Here is a 15339-nt window from a genome sequence, read left to right on the forward strand (position 1 = left end):
CAGAAGATAACGTAGAAAACACAGCGTGATACACAGAGAAGAACATCAAACCAGAAAATTTCCTGCACTGTGATCTGACATATACAATTATGTGCTAAGTCAAGCAAAGTACACAAGAACTTTTTATCATGCACTGTGGAATCTAACAATATTCTGGTTTTTATTCCTCCTGCTGCTAACAATATTCAATTGATTGTAGTTGATACAGTGATACACATAGTTGACAATAGATAAGGAGAATGTATGCTTCATGGCACCAACTTTGCACACTTCAACAGAGCAGTGACCAGGTATTGTTGGCGAGATTGCGACTATGCTACCTATCTGTAGGCAGCTCTCCATGTTTGAGCATCGAGGCATGAATGCATCAAGAATACATGGTGGAATGTTGATCGGGGTTTCGCAGCAACATCGTTTTGGCTTGACTGCAATGTCTCAGGGAGCAGATGCAAACGGCAGTCACCGCAACTGGGTCTCGAAAGGGAGTTCAATGGGTGTGGCATTTCCATAGAACTCTTCAAGGTTGTAGAATTCTCGCTGCGGGGGAAGAAATATATGGACGACGACATCACCTGTAATAGTGCAAAGGACAGGTTAATAGGTCAATGGCGAATTTTGTACATCATCATCACAACACTTGGCACTGGACAGTAGACCCCAAGATGAGCTTTTTCCAACAAAATAAAACAATATAGTATAAAAATCTATAAGAGCTGTTTAGAAAGCTGTTTCCAAACCCAAAGAAGAAAGGTACTCCCTCCGATCCTAAAAAGTGTCGCTCATTTAATACAAAATTTGTACTAAATTATTACAAAATGGGCGACACTTTTTATGAATCGGAGGGAGTAGCAACAAGTGTAGCGGTGCATTTTCAGCCTATTCAAAAGATAGGAAGTTCTATCAGTTTCTATTCAATACCAATTTTCCTGGCTACTTATCTTACTAAACGTGACGCACTAAACCGAGCTCTAGCAGAAATATGCACAAAGAAATCCTTACTTTTACACTAAGTTTACAACCGGATTATAAACTGATCATTATCCTTTAGTTCGAGTTTACACAATTCCAAACCCTGAGTTTCAGACAAAAATCTGAACCCTTTTTCATTAATCGAATTAGTGTTTGAAAACTAACAAAAAAAATTTGTCTTAAACTTCTCTTCCACGAATTCAAAAGGCTAACTTGTGTTTGACTTCAAATGTCAAAACCTTTCTCTACCTCTTTACATAACAATCAAGATGTTGCAGTAGAAGGTTTCATATGCAATGAGTACGACCGTTTAGAATAAATACATGATTAGAGAAGTACAGAACACTGACCAAAGTCCAGTAAAGTCCATGAATTCGGCTTTGTATCACCAGATGCAACTCTGCTAAACTGCTGCTCACCGATGTCTCTCATTTTGGAACTGTGACCGCAACAAAAAATTACACAAGAGTCATAATTGAACTTGTTTCAGAAACCACATCAGGTAGCTAGTGCACATTCACGTTTCTCTTAGGTTGAAATTATGTGGGCACGAAATTGGATACATAGGGAGCACCTGATGGCCTCAATCTGTGCATTTGAGAAAGCAGTGAGAATAATGAAGAACTCAGTCCAGTAGACAATCGGCTTTACGAAGAGTACACGAATATCGGCAGCCTTGACCTCACTTGCAACTTTAGCCAGTGAAACAGCCACTGAAAAATAAGGCAAATAATGATCGGATTAAGACTCGTAAACAGCAGATGGACATCTAAGGAAAACACAACTCTAGCTAGCAGAGTGCATTCTAGAATAACACTTCTGGTTCTGTGATAATGGTACTCCCTCCGTCCCGAAATAAGTGACCTTGAATCCACGTCACTTATTTCCGGACGGAGGGAGTACTATCTTCTGAACATTTTATTCAGCTTAGGCCGAATTCTTGGTTAAGGAGAGACGAGGGAGTGAGTGGAGAGGCATGCACATACAAGACAAGCACTCGGCGTCCTCGTCGGCCTCATTGGCCGGAGCCCCGCCCCCACCGGCGGCGCTGTACACAACCTCGCCATGCTTCTGGAGCAAATCCTCGAGCAGCTCGTCCGCACCTTCCCCTGTTCCAGAATCCTACGCGAGCAAGAAAACCCGGATGCCGGTGTCAGTCAGAACTCAGGCCAACCGAACATTACGAGAGCAGACTGAGCTCTCCGCCAGTAAAACCCACCGCACTGGACGAGGAAGAAGAAGACGGAGAGCGAGCTCGACAGGGGACGGCGGTGGGCAGCGGCAGCAGCAGCAGGTCGCTCCTCAGCTGGGAGCCCTGGCGGCGGAGGAGGGCCCCGCCGCCTCCGCCGGCGCGCCGCGGCCGCGTGTGTAGCGGGACGGCGACCGGCGGCGCGCGCCCGAGGATGTGGCTCTGGATAGCGGCGGCTCTCATGGTAACTGCAGCTGTGAAATTTTCCACGGGAGGAGGGAGGAGCTTGTAGTGAGCAAAACGGCAGCAAAGAGCGAAGGAGATAAGCAGGAGGGGGATAGGCTAGATTTTTTTCTGAGATTTTCCTTCGAATTTTTTCGCCCGTTGGTTTCTGTCTTTCAACGGTCCAAACCGAACTGTTGCCACCGAAAAGGAACCTGGAAATGCGTGCAAGGAACATACTCTTCTCACTGTATGATGTGCGTGTGCCTCAGCGAAAATACACTTCGGAATATGCCCGGGCTACCCGAAAAATAAAACGCCCGGGTGACAGACAATTTGTTTTCTCTCCATTTTTATGGCTGTCTCTTTGTTTTCTGTCCATGCTTTCCAGATTTTGGCTATTTATCACTCCCAAGTGACTCAAATTTGCTCAAATATGAATATATCTATGTCTAAAATGTGTTTAGATACATGTAATAAAAAGACACTTGATATGGGACTTGATATGGGACGGAGGGAGTATCTGTTTTATAACTCAAATTTGCTCAAATATGAATGTATCTATGTCTAAAATGTGTTTAGATACAATAAAAAGACATTTGATATGGGAAGGAGGAAGTATCTGTTTTATGAGGACTGGATATAGGTCCTGAAGGTTCGTAGTCAACATTGTGACATGGGACCGACCTGTCTAATTTCAGTGCAATCTGGCTGAACAACTAAATTGGTGTTCAAATATTAAGCAAAAGAAAGAGCTCTGGGTTTTCTTATCTATACATTTACCAAAGGCAAATCTTCTCAAAATATACGTACATTGTAATTAATCACTGTATAATTAACTATGTAGGCAAACAATTTTCATGTAGTTATCCTATTGTATGAGGCAAGGTGGAGACTACGAGAAATTGGAGGGGGGTAAATGAACTATAAAACTTATTGCAAGATAATGAATGGGAAAGACCATGCCCCAATTCGTTCATCTACTCCTCCGACCCATATTTCTTGTCTCAAATTTGTCCAAATATGGATGTATCTATGTTTAAAAAACGTCTAGATACATGTAATATTTCAACGAGTAATTCTGACATGAGGAAATAGCTTAATTTGGTCAAAAAAGAGCTGTATGTATCAATACTAAATGGAGGAAGTATTGATTACGCATCTTTTGCATCACAGGGGACAAGAGAGAGATTCAGATATCAATACTACGCACAGCAGGTGCACTGGTGCATCCCCTCTTCGTGGATTAATTACATTAGGTATACAATGCCCTTACCTAGATGAGAGCAAATAGGCCATTGCTAAGTACTAGTAGTCGTAAATATTACAATCAGTGTTTTCTTTTTGCCACATTTCGTTTTGTTTTCCTCGCCTCCTGCATAAACTGAAAGCTAACACCTCAAATCATATTCCTTTGGAAATGTTTCAAGTCCTCTGCCTTTTCCATTGTGAATGAATAGCAAAACAATAACTAGAACACTTGAGGACAAAAGGAGTTACAGTGAGGATCAGCAACGAGGATAACTGGTAAATGTTGCTGTTCATCCTGTCATGTAGAAGAGGATTGCCATAACCCCTTGCAAAACTTGATTGCAGACCCAGAGGCAGTGGCTAAGGTCCACAAGATAGCAGCAAGTAAAACCAGTAAGGAGATAGAGATCAATGCCCCACCTCTTCTAACATGAATAACTGGGGCGCTTGATTCATTTGAAACTTGTTCCGACCTAAAGCTAGAAATGCGTTGGAGTGTTCTGTTAAGAACATTGCTTTCAGCAGCCAGAGCTGGACTGGCAGGTACTGCATCCAGCAAGGTCGACAAAGCTGAATTGAACCATGATTGCGAAGTATTTGGACTTCGGTTAAGTGGTTCCTCATTCACTATATTATTGGCAGTTCCTGCAATGTTCAGAAGCAATAGGTTTAGACTTTGACAATATTATGTCTGAAAGAATTTATAGGATACAAAAAGCTTGCAAAACGAAATGAACTCATTAAGCACCTGATGCATGTGAGGACAAGCCAACATGATTGTGCTTCATGTGGTTCTGCATATTAAGAGCGACCTGGTTGTGTGCCCACAATTCAGCTGTGTACTGAACTCCCTGGCTCTTGTATCCACTATCACCAAAATCAACATATTGGTTTTCAGTCACTACTCCAGCTGTGTCAAATGAGCCAGGTAGAAACATCGAAGCATCGGAATACTCCAAACTATCAAACATTCCACTGGATGCAGAAATCAAGTGCTCAGTTGTAGTACAATTCATACTCTGTCCTATATCTTCTGAATCAAAGAAATCATTGATTTCAAGGAACTCCTCATGCGAATCCTGACCATCATAACTGGCCAACCCTGACACAGATTGCATCACACTTGTTTCTTCAGTGCAATTCGCTTCCCAACTCAATGGCATGCAGGTTAGAGCAGACTGTGCAATTTGGTTACTTGGCTCCAATTGTGGCTCAAAATTGGTGCTTCCTTGCACTGCAGAAGAAGGATCTACAGAGCTGAACATAGCACCATGACATCTTTGGAGATCTCCGACGCCAACCTGAGTCAGTGATAACTTATGGTTTAATTCAAGTTTATAAATCTGGAATACCGATGTAAAGTAGCTTATGCATATATAGTGCAACAATTCAAAAAGCAATAGTGTTATACAATCATTCATCTCAAATATTGGCCAGACCTGAGAATTATTTAGCATCTTTCAAAACATTAAATTGCGTAATTGTGTGTCCATAAAGGCAGAAGTAATTAGCAATTATGAAAAATGCAGAAGTGATTAGCAATTATGCAAGTACGCGAGCATTCTGAATTTTCAATCATCTAAAGGATCAACAAGTACAGAGCATAGACTATAAACAACAAAAACAAACCTGATGACATTCGTGATGAGAAACTGGTAAAGAGAAATCTGTCAGTGGTTCAATATTTTCCTGGTCATTCTCTATTTGCAACAAAAGCCCTTCAAGATCCCCATATGGAAGCTCAATGCCAGTACATTCTGCTGTCTCCACAACACCACTACTAGTTGTATAATCTGCAACACTAACCTCCTCCATGTCAGCATTGAGCCAAGCCTCTTGGTCATCATGCTGAAGCTGCAGTTGGGGAACGGGGTTTGAGAATTCGGAGAACAATTCGGCAGACCGTTGCTCATCCGATATTTCCATCAAAAGCCCCTCAAGATCTCCAAAAGGAAGTTCAGTGCACGTATTGTCCGCCACTAACATAGCCCTGCTGCTAGTGGTAGCATCTGCAACCTCACTTCTGTTATCCTCAGCAGTAGGCCAACCTTGACTTTGACCATGCTGAAACAAAACTTGTGAAGGAACAGGCGTTGACAAATCCGACGGTGGTCCAATGTTTATCTGATCATTTCCAGTTTGCAGCAAGAGCGCCTCAAGATCCCCAATCTGCTCGTCCACTGTCCCGGCTCTATCACTAGCGACGGTGGTAGGGATAGGATCAGCGGCCTCCACAGGCAGCTGCAGCTCACCTTCGTCGTCATCCAGCCAATCCTCCTCCCGGAAGGGCGCGCCGTACTGCTCGCCGTTCTTGGGCCCCACCCCGCTCTTCTGGAAGAGCTTGTAGAGTGCGTACCCCTCGCGTCCCTGCGCGGTCGGCGGGAGCGCGTCGCCGAGGATGGTGTACTCGTGCATGACCCAGTCCGTGCGATCCCCGCGCGGGGCGCGGCCGTGGTGGTACACCAGCGTCTTCTTGTTCCCCACGGCCCGGCCGCCGTTGCAGATGGTGCGGTCCTTCCCCGTGGCCTTCCAGTACCCTTCGGCGGTGGTGCGGCTCGCGCGCGAGCCGTTAGGGTACTTGCGGTCCAGACGGCTGCAGAAGAACCACTGCTTGTCCCCCGTCCGCAGCGCCGACCTCTCTGCTCCAGCAAATCCAGGTCAGGGGGGGAGAGATCGCTGGACGAAGCGAAGGCGATTAGGGGATGTGAGGCGGGCGGGACGTACCGGGGAGGTGGGAGGGGTGGGACTTGTAGACGTCGACGTCGGCGATGTAGGGGGTAGGGCGGCCGGAGGCGATCCGGCGCTTGAGGAAATAGAGGACGAGCTCCTCATCGGTGGGGCTGAAGCGGAAGCCCGGCGGCCACCGGGGCGGCGGGTTCTCCATTTTCGCCTGTTTCGCCGGCGAGGAGGAGAGATTGGTTGGTGGACTTGTCCCTGGCGTCTCGTTTGCCCGGTCAACTCGATGCTCCGGCTACTTAAGCTGTATAGGTGGGCCCTGCGGCTTATGCGGCTTCCTTGCAACTTCGTGCTTGGTTCGCTGGGCCGAAATTGTACTGATTATCCACAAGGTTTATGTCACCTAGTAGAAAGCCCAAAGCTAATCGACCACATCAACCAGTGACACATGACACAAGAATGAGGTGTTTTTTATTCTGAGCTTTTGAAAGTTCAGCTAAAAATAACCTTAATTTAAATCTTTAACCGAGCCTAACTCTTTTGCTCAGCGCCAGCTACTCCGGTGTGAGGTGGCTAGCTCATGCCAAAAGTTTTTTTTTTGACAGGGCGCCATCCTCACGTGTTGACGAGGCTGGAGAGGAATGCGCAACGCCTGGTTGTTAGTTGTCACAGCATGACCACAAGGCTAAGAAACCAGCAAAGAACTTTTTATGATCTGGCATTTCAAGACTGAACATTTGAGATGGCAGGAGATAAGATAACTCATGACTGTCTTAGCACAAACGGGCCATAGGATAGAAAATATATGCACCCATAGTCCATAGACAAACGAAAAAAAGTATGATGTCATATAGTTCATGTACACAACAATACCGGCCGGTCGCTGCCTCAGCAACACAAAACGCCTGTACACAACACAGGGCTGCCGTATGGTTTCAATCGATTGATTACACGAGCGAAGGAAAAATATACTGCTATATAATACCCAGCGGCTTCTTCGCTTTGCTTTTTTTTGAGCGAATTCTTCGCTTTGCTATACTAGCACAATATGAAGACCATGTGATCATCTGCTAACACAAGCAATATTGTACAAAAAAGATGACCCATGCAAAAAACCAAGTTACTGTCCTTGGAGCGAATCATGGGACTGGATCCCTCTGCGCTCCGGGCGGAGCAGTAGGCATCGGGAAGTTGAATGAATAGTAAGCGCCGTCGAACTGAGGGGCCTCCACATATGGACTCTGGACATGAAGAATAGTGTTTCTGAGTCTTCTTATTTGATGGAACAGTATATAATTCATGTATAAAACATAAGTTCTATTTATGAGTTTAATGTATAGATTTGTGCCAGTGAGTTTGATAATATACACATCAATGTTTTTGTGTGATTATCCAACACTTTTGTCAAGTAAGTGATGAATAAAAGATAATCGTGGCTGTTGCATACTGGTCTGCTGGGTTAGAGTGCATGCACAGTGCCGAGATCTTTTGCAGAGCTCACGGTATATGACAGTAACAATGTCGAGTCTAGAGTGCATGTGTAAATGATACATGTTTGTTGTGCACTTTAAGATGAGGCACATAAAGATCCTTTGCAAAGCTCAATGGTGGTGAAGGAAGTAACAAAAATGTGTTTGCATGTAACTGAAATGAAGAGACGCTAAAAGCTTCAACTAATAGGTCACCACAAGTTCTTTTCGAGAAAAGGCAACCAGAAGGTCCAAGTTTGAAATTCCATTTTAAAATGTTATCTATCAATAAATTAAAATATCAATGTATAAACCTTGCATTTTAATAGGCTAGAGCTTGTCACAGCAACGATTTCAGAAAATGGTACACACCTGGGAATATGGTGGATTTGCATCGAATGGCTGCTCCCTGGGAGATTTTGGTGATGAACCAGGAGAACTACCAGCATTGTCATCCGAATTATGTATCATATTCTTCATTGCTGCTGGTTCCTCTTCACTACCATTAAGCTTGACACGCTGTGGTAAAATTACCAACTTAGCTCAAAGAAGAACACCTGACAAATTACATAGCAGAACTCACAAGTGAATGAATTAAGAAGAGTGATACCTGGAATATTTTGCCCAAAGTTTTCAATCCTTTAGCTCGAGCTCTCAGTTCCTCTCTCCTGACACTACCATCTTGAAGCACCTGATATTGACCGTATACTTAAATTAATGAAATTTAAGATGAAAAAAGAAGAAGAACAAATTTGCAACAATAGTGTAAGATAGCCAGGACATGAGAACGGACCATCTGGCAGACATGTGACAGTGTTGCCTCTATATCAGCAACGTTAAGCTTCCATAAGGAATCAACCAAAACACTTTTATGACTCTGCATGTAAGCTTCAAGTTCCTCCTCGGTGTAATTACATTCTGAACTGAGATGCTTCTTTAAATCTTCCTGCAACTGCATAAGAGCTATTGCACCTACAAAAAAAACACCAAATTTCATAGCCAATTATAAATATATGCTAACACCGCCGTGTATATATTGAAATGAATAGTTATGAATTCAAGAAGACAAATAACTAAATAAAATGACTTACCTGTTGCAGCTGTTACTTGGGATTTAATAAAATGTCCCTTATTTCTGAACCATTCAGCTATAAACGGAACCCCCAAAAGGATAGCTTTCTTTCCAAGCTCCTTGGCAGCTTGTCTTGAATACATGTAACCAATAGTACTCAGCATATCAACCCCATATGCTGCAGGACATGCAAAAATAAGGAAAAACAAAAGAACATTGAGTTAATGAAACTTAGGTTTACCGTTTATGAACATAAAGAAAGAAACAGGAGGAAGTCTTAGAGTTTGATTCATACAGGGGTTCCAGAGCCACTCGGTTGGAGTAAAAGCAGGAAACACACCCAGAAGTTTTTCACAACCAATTCAGAGTGATAAGAGGATTTTTCATCGATGCATACCTGCATTTGAAAGTCTAGACACCTCAGCCTCAGCAAGCTCGATAAATTCCTCTTTGTTTCCCTGAACATAGATGTTCAACCTATTCTTCAGTTTCTGAGCAAGTTTCTCCTCCCTTTCCTTTTGCACAACCTGCAGTAATTGTTAAGTGCTTAAATACATAACAGTAAGAAGTTTATGCCACCAATTGGTGATCTCAAAATTGCAGCACTAAAAAAGCACAGATATATTGATTGGCACATCTTTCTAGTACAACACAGTACAATATAACCAAACAAAGCATGTTTAGATGCAATTGAACAATTAAGCCATCGATCCCTACTTCCCTAGTTTCATCTAATTGTCATTGCAAAGCATAAGCAGATATCCCTGTTTATGATGCAAGTAGCAAAGTACCGTGGAAACTGAAAAGCATGAAAACAGATGTTCTGCATGAGAAATATCATGCAGAAAGAATGGTGTATATGCAACGTTAGAGGTTCACTAATTTATCGTATATGGAGGCTGGCCAGGGGTTAAGTACAAGAAAGTTTTTAGAATGTTGAAAAGGGAAAACAATCATGGCTGATACTACACATGAGAAACATAACAAACAGGCAAAACAAGATCACCAAAAGGTGACATATATACATTCTAACATTCAACTTTCTTTACTTTCTTGAGTTCAAACGCCTACCAGAGGGCATTGTGGCTTCTACTGTATCAGAGGAATTGTGCTGAACAATAATTTACTAGAATTTAAGTATGTACCAACAAAATATGCATGCCTTGCTTGTATAATAACATAGTTGGAAGCTACAAATGGATACTAGTCTTCTATGGAAAAGGGATATTGCTGAATTTCAAATCAGGAATGACCAAACTATTATATTAACAAGGGCATACTCGCATTTTCTCTTGCAATTTCCTTGCATCAATCTCTTCATCTTCACTAAAAATATCAAGTGAAGCCATGGATGCCATTGCCAGTTGACCAATGTAATCCTCGAAAATCTCACTACCGAACAGCATTGCAAAAATTGCTGCTGGATCAATCATAGTGTCCCTGTATAGTGACGACAGAGAAGTAGTAAGAACGTAATCATCTCACGAGTTTCTGCAGCATATGAGATGAAATCACCAATTACATTGTCAATGACATATCTAGGAAAGGAAGGAACAATTTAGCAGTCAACTAAATTACTGCAGTAAGCATAGTCTCGAAAAAATACTACGCTAATATATTCCCCAAGAACACCCCATTTCTTTGAAAATTGTTTCCAAAAGTTCACTGGAAGTATTTGTGAATCAGACTTACGTTGAGATACCAGATTTCCCATATGAGTTGTACATTTCGCGCTGTGTAGGGTCACTGAGTACTTGGTATGCTTTCCCCAATTCCTGCAATTACAGTAAGTCACTAACTCTAGTGAACAAATTATAAAAGGACAGAACTGTGAAAACATCACATATTCCTGTTTTACATAGTCAAATAGTCTTTGAAATTGCCAAGATGTGCTGCAAGTTAGCATTGCTGCAGCAATGCTCAACACATTGCAGGAACAACTTGATAATGCATTATACTCTTTTGCTTGACGGCTGCTATTCAGTAAGCGAGATACAATCAACCCACGGTTGGTTAGTACAAGGAAAACTATATCTGACTATGCTATCACAGGGCAATCATCCATATAAAGGGTCATTAGATCCTGAAAGACGGGAAGCCCATTAATTTTGCAAGAGCCCTGGACGAAGACGCTATTGATGGCAGTTATAGCTATTTCGCGATCAGTTGGGGGCAGCACTATTTGTGATAGTTACAGCAGAGTGAGGGATGCATCATGCTGCTGTCGCTGTGAGCTGATCTCACAATCTTTTTTCCGCGGACTTCTCTCACAAGTTATCGTCGCAGGGAAACAACAGCAGGATAGAGGGAGCACTCGCCTGGAACTTTTCCGCCGCGAGGGGATCATTGGGGTTCTTGTCAGGATGGACCTGCCTCGCCTGCAGCACCACCAAACCAGAATTAGACCGAAATGCACTAGAGCAGTCGAAGGTGGGGAACCGAAGCGCGCGTGACACCTTGACGTAGTACGCCTTCTTGATCTCGGTCTCGGTGGCTGACGGGCTCACCCCCAGCACATCGTAGTACTCCGTCTCCCGTACCATCGAGCCCTTCCGCTGGATCTCCCTCCTTCTGCTCCTCCTGCTTGGAGTCGATCGCCGGAGGCGCCGGGATCTCCTGGTGCCGCTCCTCGCGGTGTGGGTGAGAGAGCCGACGGGGCGAACGAAGGCGGAGGTGGGGAGGAGAGGAGGAGGCTGGCCGGCGCTTGCTCTGGCTGGCGGCTCGGGATCCCCGACCATAAAGCGCGTGGAATAATTCGGTTACTTTTCCTTCGTCCGCGTAGATTAGTGGGAGGATGAGTCACGTTGACATGGAGAAGGCCGCCCAAATTGGTAAAACCCAACGCTCGAATCGGATTCCGCCTCTTGTTAATCGACACGGATTAGCGGGTGATCGGCGCGTGGTGGAGTAGGCGGAACGCATGGGGCGGCCGGAGCCCGCCTTACGCGACCAGCGGCCGGCGACCGGAGCGGATGCAGACGGGTTGACTTGAAACTTGGAACTCAAACTCAATTTCATCGTTATGTTATGGAAATCGTCACTTGTAATTTTAGATTTGACGATACGTGCAATCGTTGACTTTTGCATCAACAAAATCCCAAAAGACACTGGACGTGCTGCCAGGGACTGCAGAATATTCCCTTCCCGTCCTAATATCCCTAGCTCGCCCCATCCTTGATAACGCGGATCAGCACCCGCATGCAAGAGAAGCTGGTCGCAGTGACGCAACACATCTCACGTCGGCTGCCAACTCGAAGAACGCCGCGACATGACAACCTGACACACAACCTCTCGGGCCGCGACAACCGCTTCTCCTTCATGTCTGGCTCATTCACGGCTCCCTCAAACACCGCCCCCGTTTCCGGATGCAGCTCCATCCCGAGAGACGAGGGTGAGAACGACGACTGGGACACACTTTATGTAGTGCCTTGTCGTGCTTGGAGTCAAGAAGATGAGCTTGGATGAGGTGCAACACATGAAATGGGGCGTCCTTGACGGGAAGATGAAGAAGTGGATCCGGGCCCAAGACGAAGAAAAGGCCGGCTTGGCGAATAGGACGGGGAAATGAGAATCAAGAAAGAGAACGGAAAGCAAAATCAGGGATTGGGAAGAGGAACTAGAGATTTCAGAACGGGGCAGGGAAATTTTGTGGGCAAACTGTCTTGTGGGATTTCGCAGGGGCAAAATGTAGAAGTTTGAATCCAAGATGTCAAGCCCGCAGCACAAAAATGATGTTATACGGACGCACTGACCTTGTGTGGGACATTTCGTCAAGTTTAAGGACCATGATCGCAATTTTCACGACACAACAACGAAAATGAGTTTTTGAGACAAGATAGTATGTGCTTTACTTAATTAGGATTGTATTCTTGCTCTGATGTCTCTTCCGCGATATCACAACTAACATTGTTTAATTCAACTAGTATTAATAAAATTAATGATACTAGTCAATATACTTATATATTTTGATTGGTTATTGGCTTTTTATGCTTCAACTAGTATCAAGAAGAAAGATGCATCTCAAATCCAATAGTACAGATCAACATTAAATTTTTCACTACAATATAGAGTTAATACGGTTGTTAAACATAAATCCAATAGTATAGGTCAACAGTAACTTTTCGGTCTGTTTTTATGTTTGGCCGACATATTTTAAGGGGACGATGATTTTTGCACGAGAGAATTCATTATTCATGAGTTGCACTAACATAAGCACGATAATGTCATTTTTCAAATCGATTTTGAAATACTTATGACAAACAAGGACAACTGGCCCTTTCCATGGACGACAGTTCAGGTAGATGGCACTAGAATTCTGTAGAGTTCCAGCCATTTTTTTGCGAGACAGCCAAGCAACGGCAACGTGCTACCAACCGGATCCTGGGGCTTGGGTGTTCTTCTCCCTGGAGTGAGTCTCGACGGCCTCCCGCCACCGACACAGCTCCGCCCCCGGTCGGCACGTGCGGTTGCCACTTCGCTTTCATCCCCACTCCCCCCCTTACCTCACACCCTTCGCCAATTTCATCCCCCCCTTCTCCTACCACCACCAGATCTCCCCTCCCACCAGCTACCGCATTCCGCAAGATCCAGATCACCAGCGAGGAGGGGATCCCTCAACAAGTACCCGAGATCCAGACCGATCCGAGCTCGTCGGATCGCCGCCGGAGCAGGAGAAGATGAAGCGGAAGACGCGGAACAAGATCGTGGTGACGGTGCTGCTGGTGGGGGCGGCGGCGGTGCTGGTGGGCGGCACGCTGGCGCTGATCCTGACGGCGGGGACGTGGAAGATGAAGGTGAAGGAGGCGCACGAGAAGGTGTGCAGCAAAGGGTGGGAGTGCTCCAACAGCAAGTACTGCTGCAACCAAACCATCAGCGACTTCTTCAAGGTGTACCAGTTCGAGAACCTCTTCGCCAAGCGCAACACCCCCATCGCCAAGGCCGTCGGCTTCTGGGACTACCAGTCCTTCATCACCGCCTCCATCCCCTTCCAGCCCCAGGGCTTCTGCACCACCGGCGGCAAGGACATGCAGATGATGGAGCTCTGCGCCTTCCTCGGCCACGTCGGCGCCAAGACATCATGTATGTACTAGTAATTCATCCCTTTGTTGCTCTTGCTCTTGCTGGATGGATCAATTCTTGCCTTGTTCTGCTTCCCCTGCTTCGATTCGATTAAAGGGACCGACCAATTGTGTGTGCAGGTGGATTTGGTGTGGCGACCGGCGGTCCGACGGCGTGGGGGCTCTGCTACAACCGCGAGATGAGCCCTGAGGGGATCTACTGCGACGATACCTACACACAGTACCCCTGCGTCAAGGGTGCTGAGTACTATGGCCGCGGCGCCATCACCGTCTACTGGTAATTAAGCCGGATACACTTCACTACACACATCAATCAGTTCATCACACTCGAAGACCAAATCAGTTCATTGCTTGTACATCTTGCGATGGCTGAATTGGAGTAGAAACCAGACCTGTTCTCTGAGTGTCAAATTAATTTATGCCTGTGGTCCATCAGGAATTACAACTATGGCGCTGCGGGCGATGGCATCAAGGAGGATCTGCTCCATCACCCAGAGTACCTAGAGCAGAACGCGACGCTGGCGTTCCAGGCGGCAATGTGGCGGTGGATGACGCCGATCAAGAAGAACCAGCCATCGGCGCACGACGCGTTCGTTGGTAACTGGAAGCCCACCAAGAACGACACGCTCAGCAAGAGGCTCCCAGGCTTCGGCGCCACCATGAACCTCCTCTATGGCGAGTCCATTTGTGGTAGGGGATTCATCGATGAAATGAACGTCATCATCTCGCATTACCAGTACTACCTCGACCTCATGGGTTTCGGCCGGGAGAGGTCTGGCTTGAACCTCGACTGCGCCGAGCAGGCCCCTTTCAACCCCACCACCAAGAAGGCCGATGACCAGCAGCCATCAGGCTAGCAGGGATCAGTACCATGGAGTCCCATTACATCCGGTGTCGTATACACATCTTGCCTTGCCTTGGCTTGCCGTTGCTCCCCGAGCTATACTGCGTTTGCCTACTCTTCAGTGTGTGAGCTTTGGTGCCATTTTGAGTAGTTGACCTCAGGACTGTGTATGTGCTGTCTATGGGGATTGGGAAATTGTAGCCTTGGTATGTACCATAGTGTTTCATTTGTTTGATTTTGGTGCAACACGTGTTTAAAGATGATAATTCAAACCGAACATACCACAACTTTGCTTAACTTTCCGTATATCTTCTACTGAAACGTGATTCAAATGTCTGGCAATAAAGTTATCTTTAGTTCTCTGCAGGTTTGCAGCTAGTGTGCATGTCATATTGTCATGCAACAGTTCAAGCGCCATCATTTATGATTTTATGCATCCATCCTCAGATAACTGCTCTCAAGCTAAACAGGTTACCTGTTGAATTTCAGCAAGGAAGCTATTGCTGGATCGAGATATTCCTCGGATGCAATCATCAGGGAACACAAGCGAACCATGTTATTTTTTCTTC

At 45.2% G+C, this 15339-nt stretch overlaps 4 protein-coding genes across 4 annotated transcripts; 1 reads left to right on the forward strand and 3 right to left on the reverse strand.

Moving 5' to 3' along the window:
- Window positions 1-47: 47 nt before the first annotated feature.
- On the reverse strand, window positions 48-2466 carry LOC100830259 (protein Iojap, chloroplastic). The gene is made up of 5 exons (XM_003578300.4): window positions 2189-2466; window positions 1956-2091; window positions 1544-1682; window positions 1320-1408; window positions 48-572 (listed from the first exon to the last, which is right to left on the reverse strand). Exons 1-5 carry the CDS (start codon window positions 2399-2401, stop codon window positions 460-462), a joined length of 690 nt encoding a protein of 229 aa, XP_003578348.1. The 5' UTR covers window positions 2402-2466; the 3' UTR covers window positions 48-459.
- Window positions 2467-3508: 1042 nt separating this feature from the next.
- On the reverse strand, window positions 3509-6594 carry LOC100830566 (NAC domain-containing protein 17). The gene is made up of 4 exons (XM_003578301.4): window positions 6356-6594; window positions 5261-6270; window positions 4380-4932; window positions 3509-4276 (listed from the first exon to the last, which is right to left on the reverse strand). The coding sequence occupies exons 1-4, from the start codon at window positions 6513-6515 to the stop codon at window positions 3930-3932; spliced, it is 2070 nt and encodes a 689-aa protein (XP_003578349.1). The 5' UTR covers window positions 6516-6594; the 3' UTR covers window positions 3509-3929.
- Window positions 6595-7097: 503 nt separating this feature from the next.
- Window positions 7098-11854, reverse strand: LOC100830875 (chaperone protein dnaJ 10). Its single transcript, XM_003578302.4, has 10 exons — window positions 11305-11854; window positions 11167-11226; window positions 10541-10623; window positions 10129-10288; window positions 9246-9375; window positions 8868-9026; window positions 8570-8748; window positions 8387-8467; window positions 8149-8295; window positions 7098-7548 (listed from the first exon to the last, which is right to left on the reverse strand). The coding sequence occupies exons 1-10, from the start codon at window positions 11584-11586 to the stop codon at window positions 7447-7449; spliced, it is 1383 nt and encodes a 460-aa protein (XP_003578350.2). The 5' UTR covers window positions 11587-11854; the 3' UTR covers window positions 7098-7446.
- A 1345-nt stretch (window positions 11855-13199) lies between these two features.
- On the forward strand, window positions 13200-15132 carry LOC100831182 (chitinase-like protein 1). Its single transcript, XM_003578303.4, has 3 exons — window positions 13200-13927; window positions 14047-14203; window positions 14363-15132. The coding sequence occupies exons 1-3, from the start codon at window positions 13525-13527 to the stop codon at window positions 14781-14783; spliced, it is 981 nt and encodes a 326-aa protein (XP_003578351.1). The 5' UTR covers window positions 13200-13524; the 3' UTR covers window positions 14784-15132.
- The last annotated feature ends 207 nt before the right edge of the window (window positions 15133-15339 follow it).

This window comes from Brachypodium distachyon, chromosome 4 (genome assembly GCF_000005505.3).
Source record: "Brachypodium distachyon strain Bd21 chromosome 4, Brachypodium_distachyon_v3.0, whole genome shotgun sequence".
Taxonomy (NCBI): domain Eukaryota; kingdom Viridiplantae; phylum Streptophyta; class Magnoliopsida; order Poales; family Poaceae; genus Brachypodium; species Brachypodium distachyon.

Bases quoted from the DNA above. Each gene is read 5' to 3' on its own strand.
- LOC100830259 (XM_003578300.4), bottom strand. From the start codon at position 2,401: ATGAGAGCCGCCGCTATCCAGAGCCACATCCTCGGGCGCGCGCCGCCG. The intron at 1,683-1,955 runs GTATGTGCATGC...CTTATTTTTCAG, and splicing joins GGACGCCGAGTGCTTGTCTT to TGGCTGTTTCACTGGCTAAA. The intron at 573-1,319 runs GTCAGTGTTCTG...GCACTATTACAG, and splicing joins ATGGACTTTACTGGACTTTG to GTGATGTCGTCGTCCATATA.
- LOC100830566 (XM_003578301.4), bottom strand. From the start codon at position 6,515: ATGGAGAACCCGCCGCCCCGGTGGCCGCCGGGCTTCCGCTTCAGCCCC. The intron at 4,933-5,260 runs GTTTGTTTTTGT...TCACTGACTCAG, and splicing joins CTCATCACGAATGTCATCAG to GTTGGCGTCGGAGATCTCCA. The intron at 4,277-4,379 runs GTGCTTAATGAG...TGAACATTGCAG, and splicing joins CTTGTCCTCACATGCATCAG to GAACTGCCAATAATATAGTG.
- LOC100831182 (XM_003578303.4), top strand. From the start codon at position 13,525: ATGAAGCGGAAGACGCGGAACAAGATCGTGGTGACGGTGCTGCTGGTG. The intron at 13,928-14,046 runs GTATGTACTAGT...TTGTGTGTGCAG, and splicing joins CGTCGGCGCCAAGACATCAT to GTGGATTTGGTGTGGCGACC. The intron at 14,204-14,362 runs GTAATTAAGCCG...GTGGTCCATCAG, and splicing joins GGCGCCATCACCGTCTACTG to GAATTACAACTATGGCGCTG.
- LOC100830875 (XM_003578302.4), bottom strand. From the start codon at position 11,586: ATGGTCGGGGATCCCGAGCCGCCAGCCAGAGCAAGCGCCGGCCAGCCT. The intron at 11,227-11,304 runs GTGTCACGCGCG...GTGGTGCTGCAG, and splicing joins AGAAGGCGTACTACGTCAAG to GCGAGGCAGGTCCATCCTGA. The intron at 8,296-8,386 runs GTATCACTCTTC...ATTTTACCACAG, and splicing joins CTTTGGGCAAAATATTCCAG to CGTGTCAAGCTTAATGGTAG.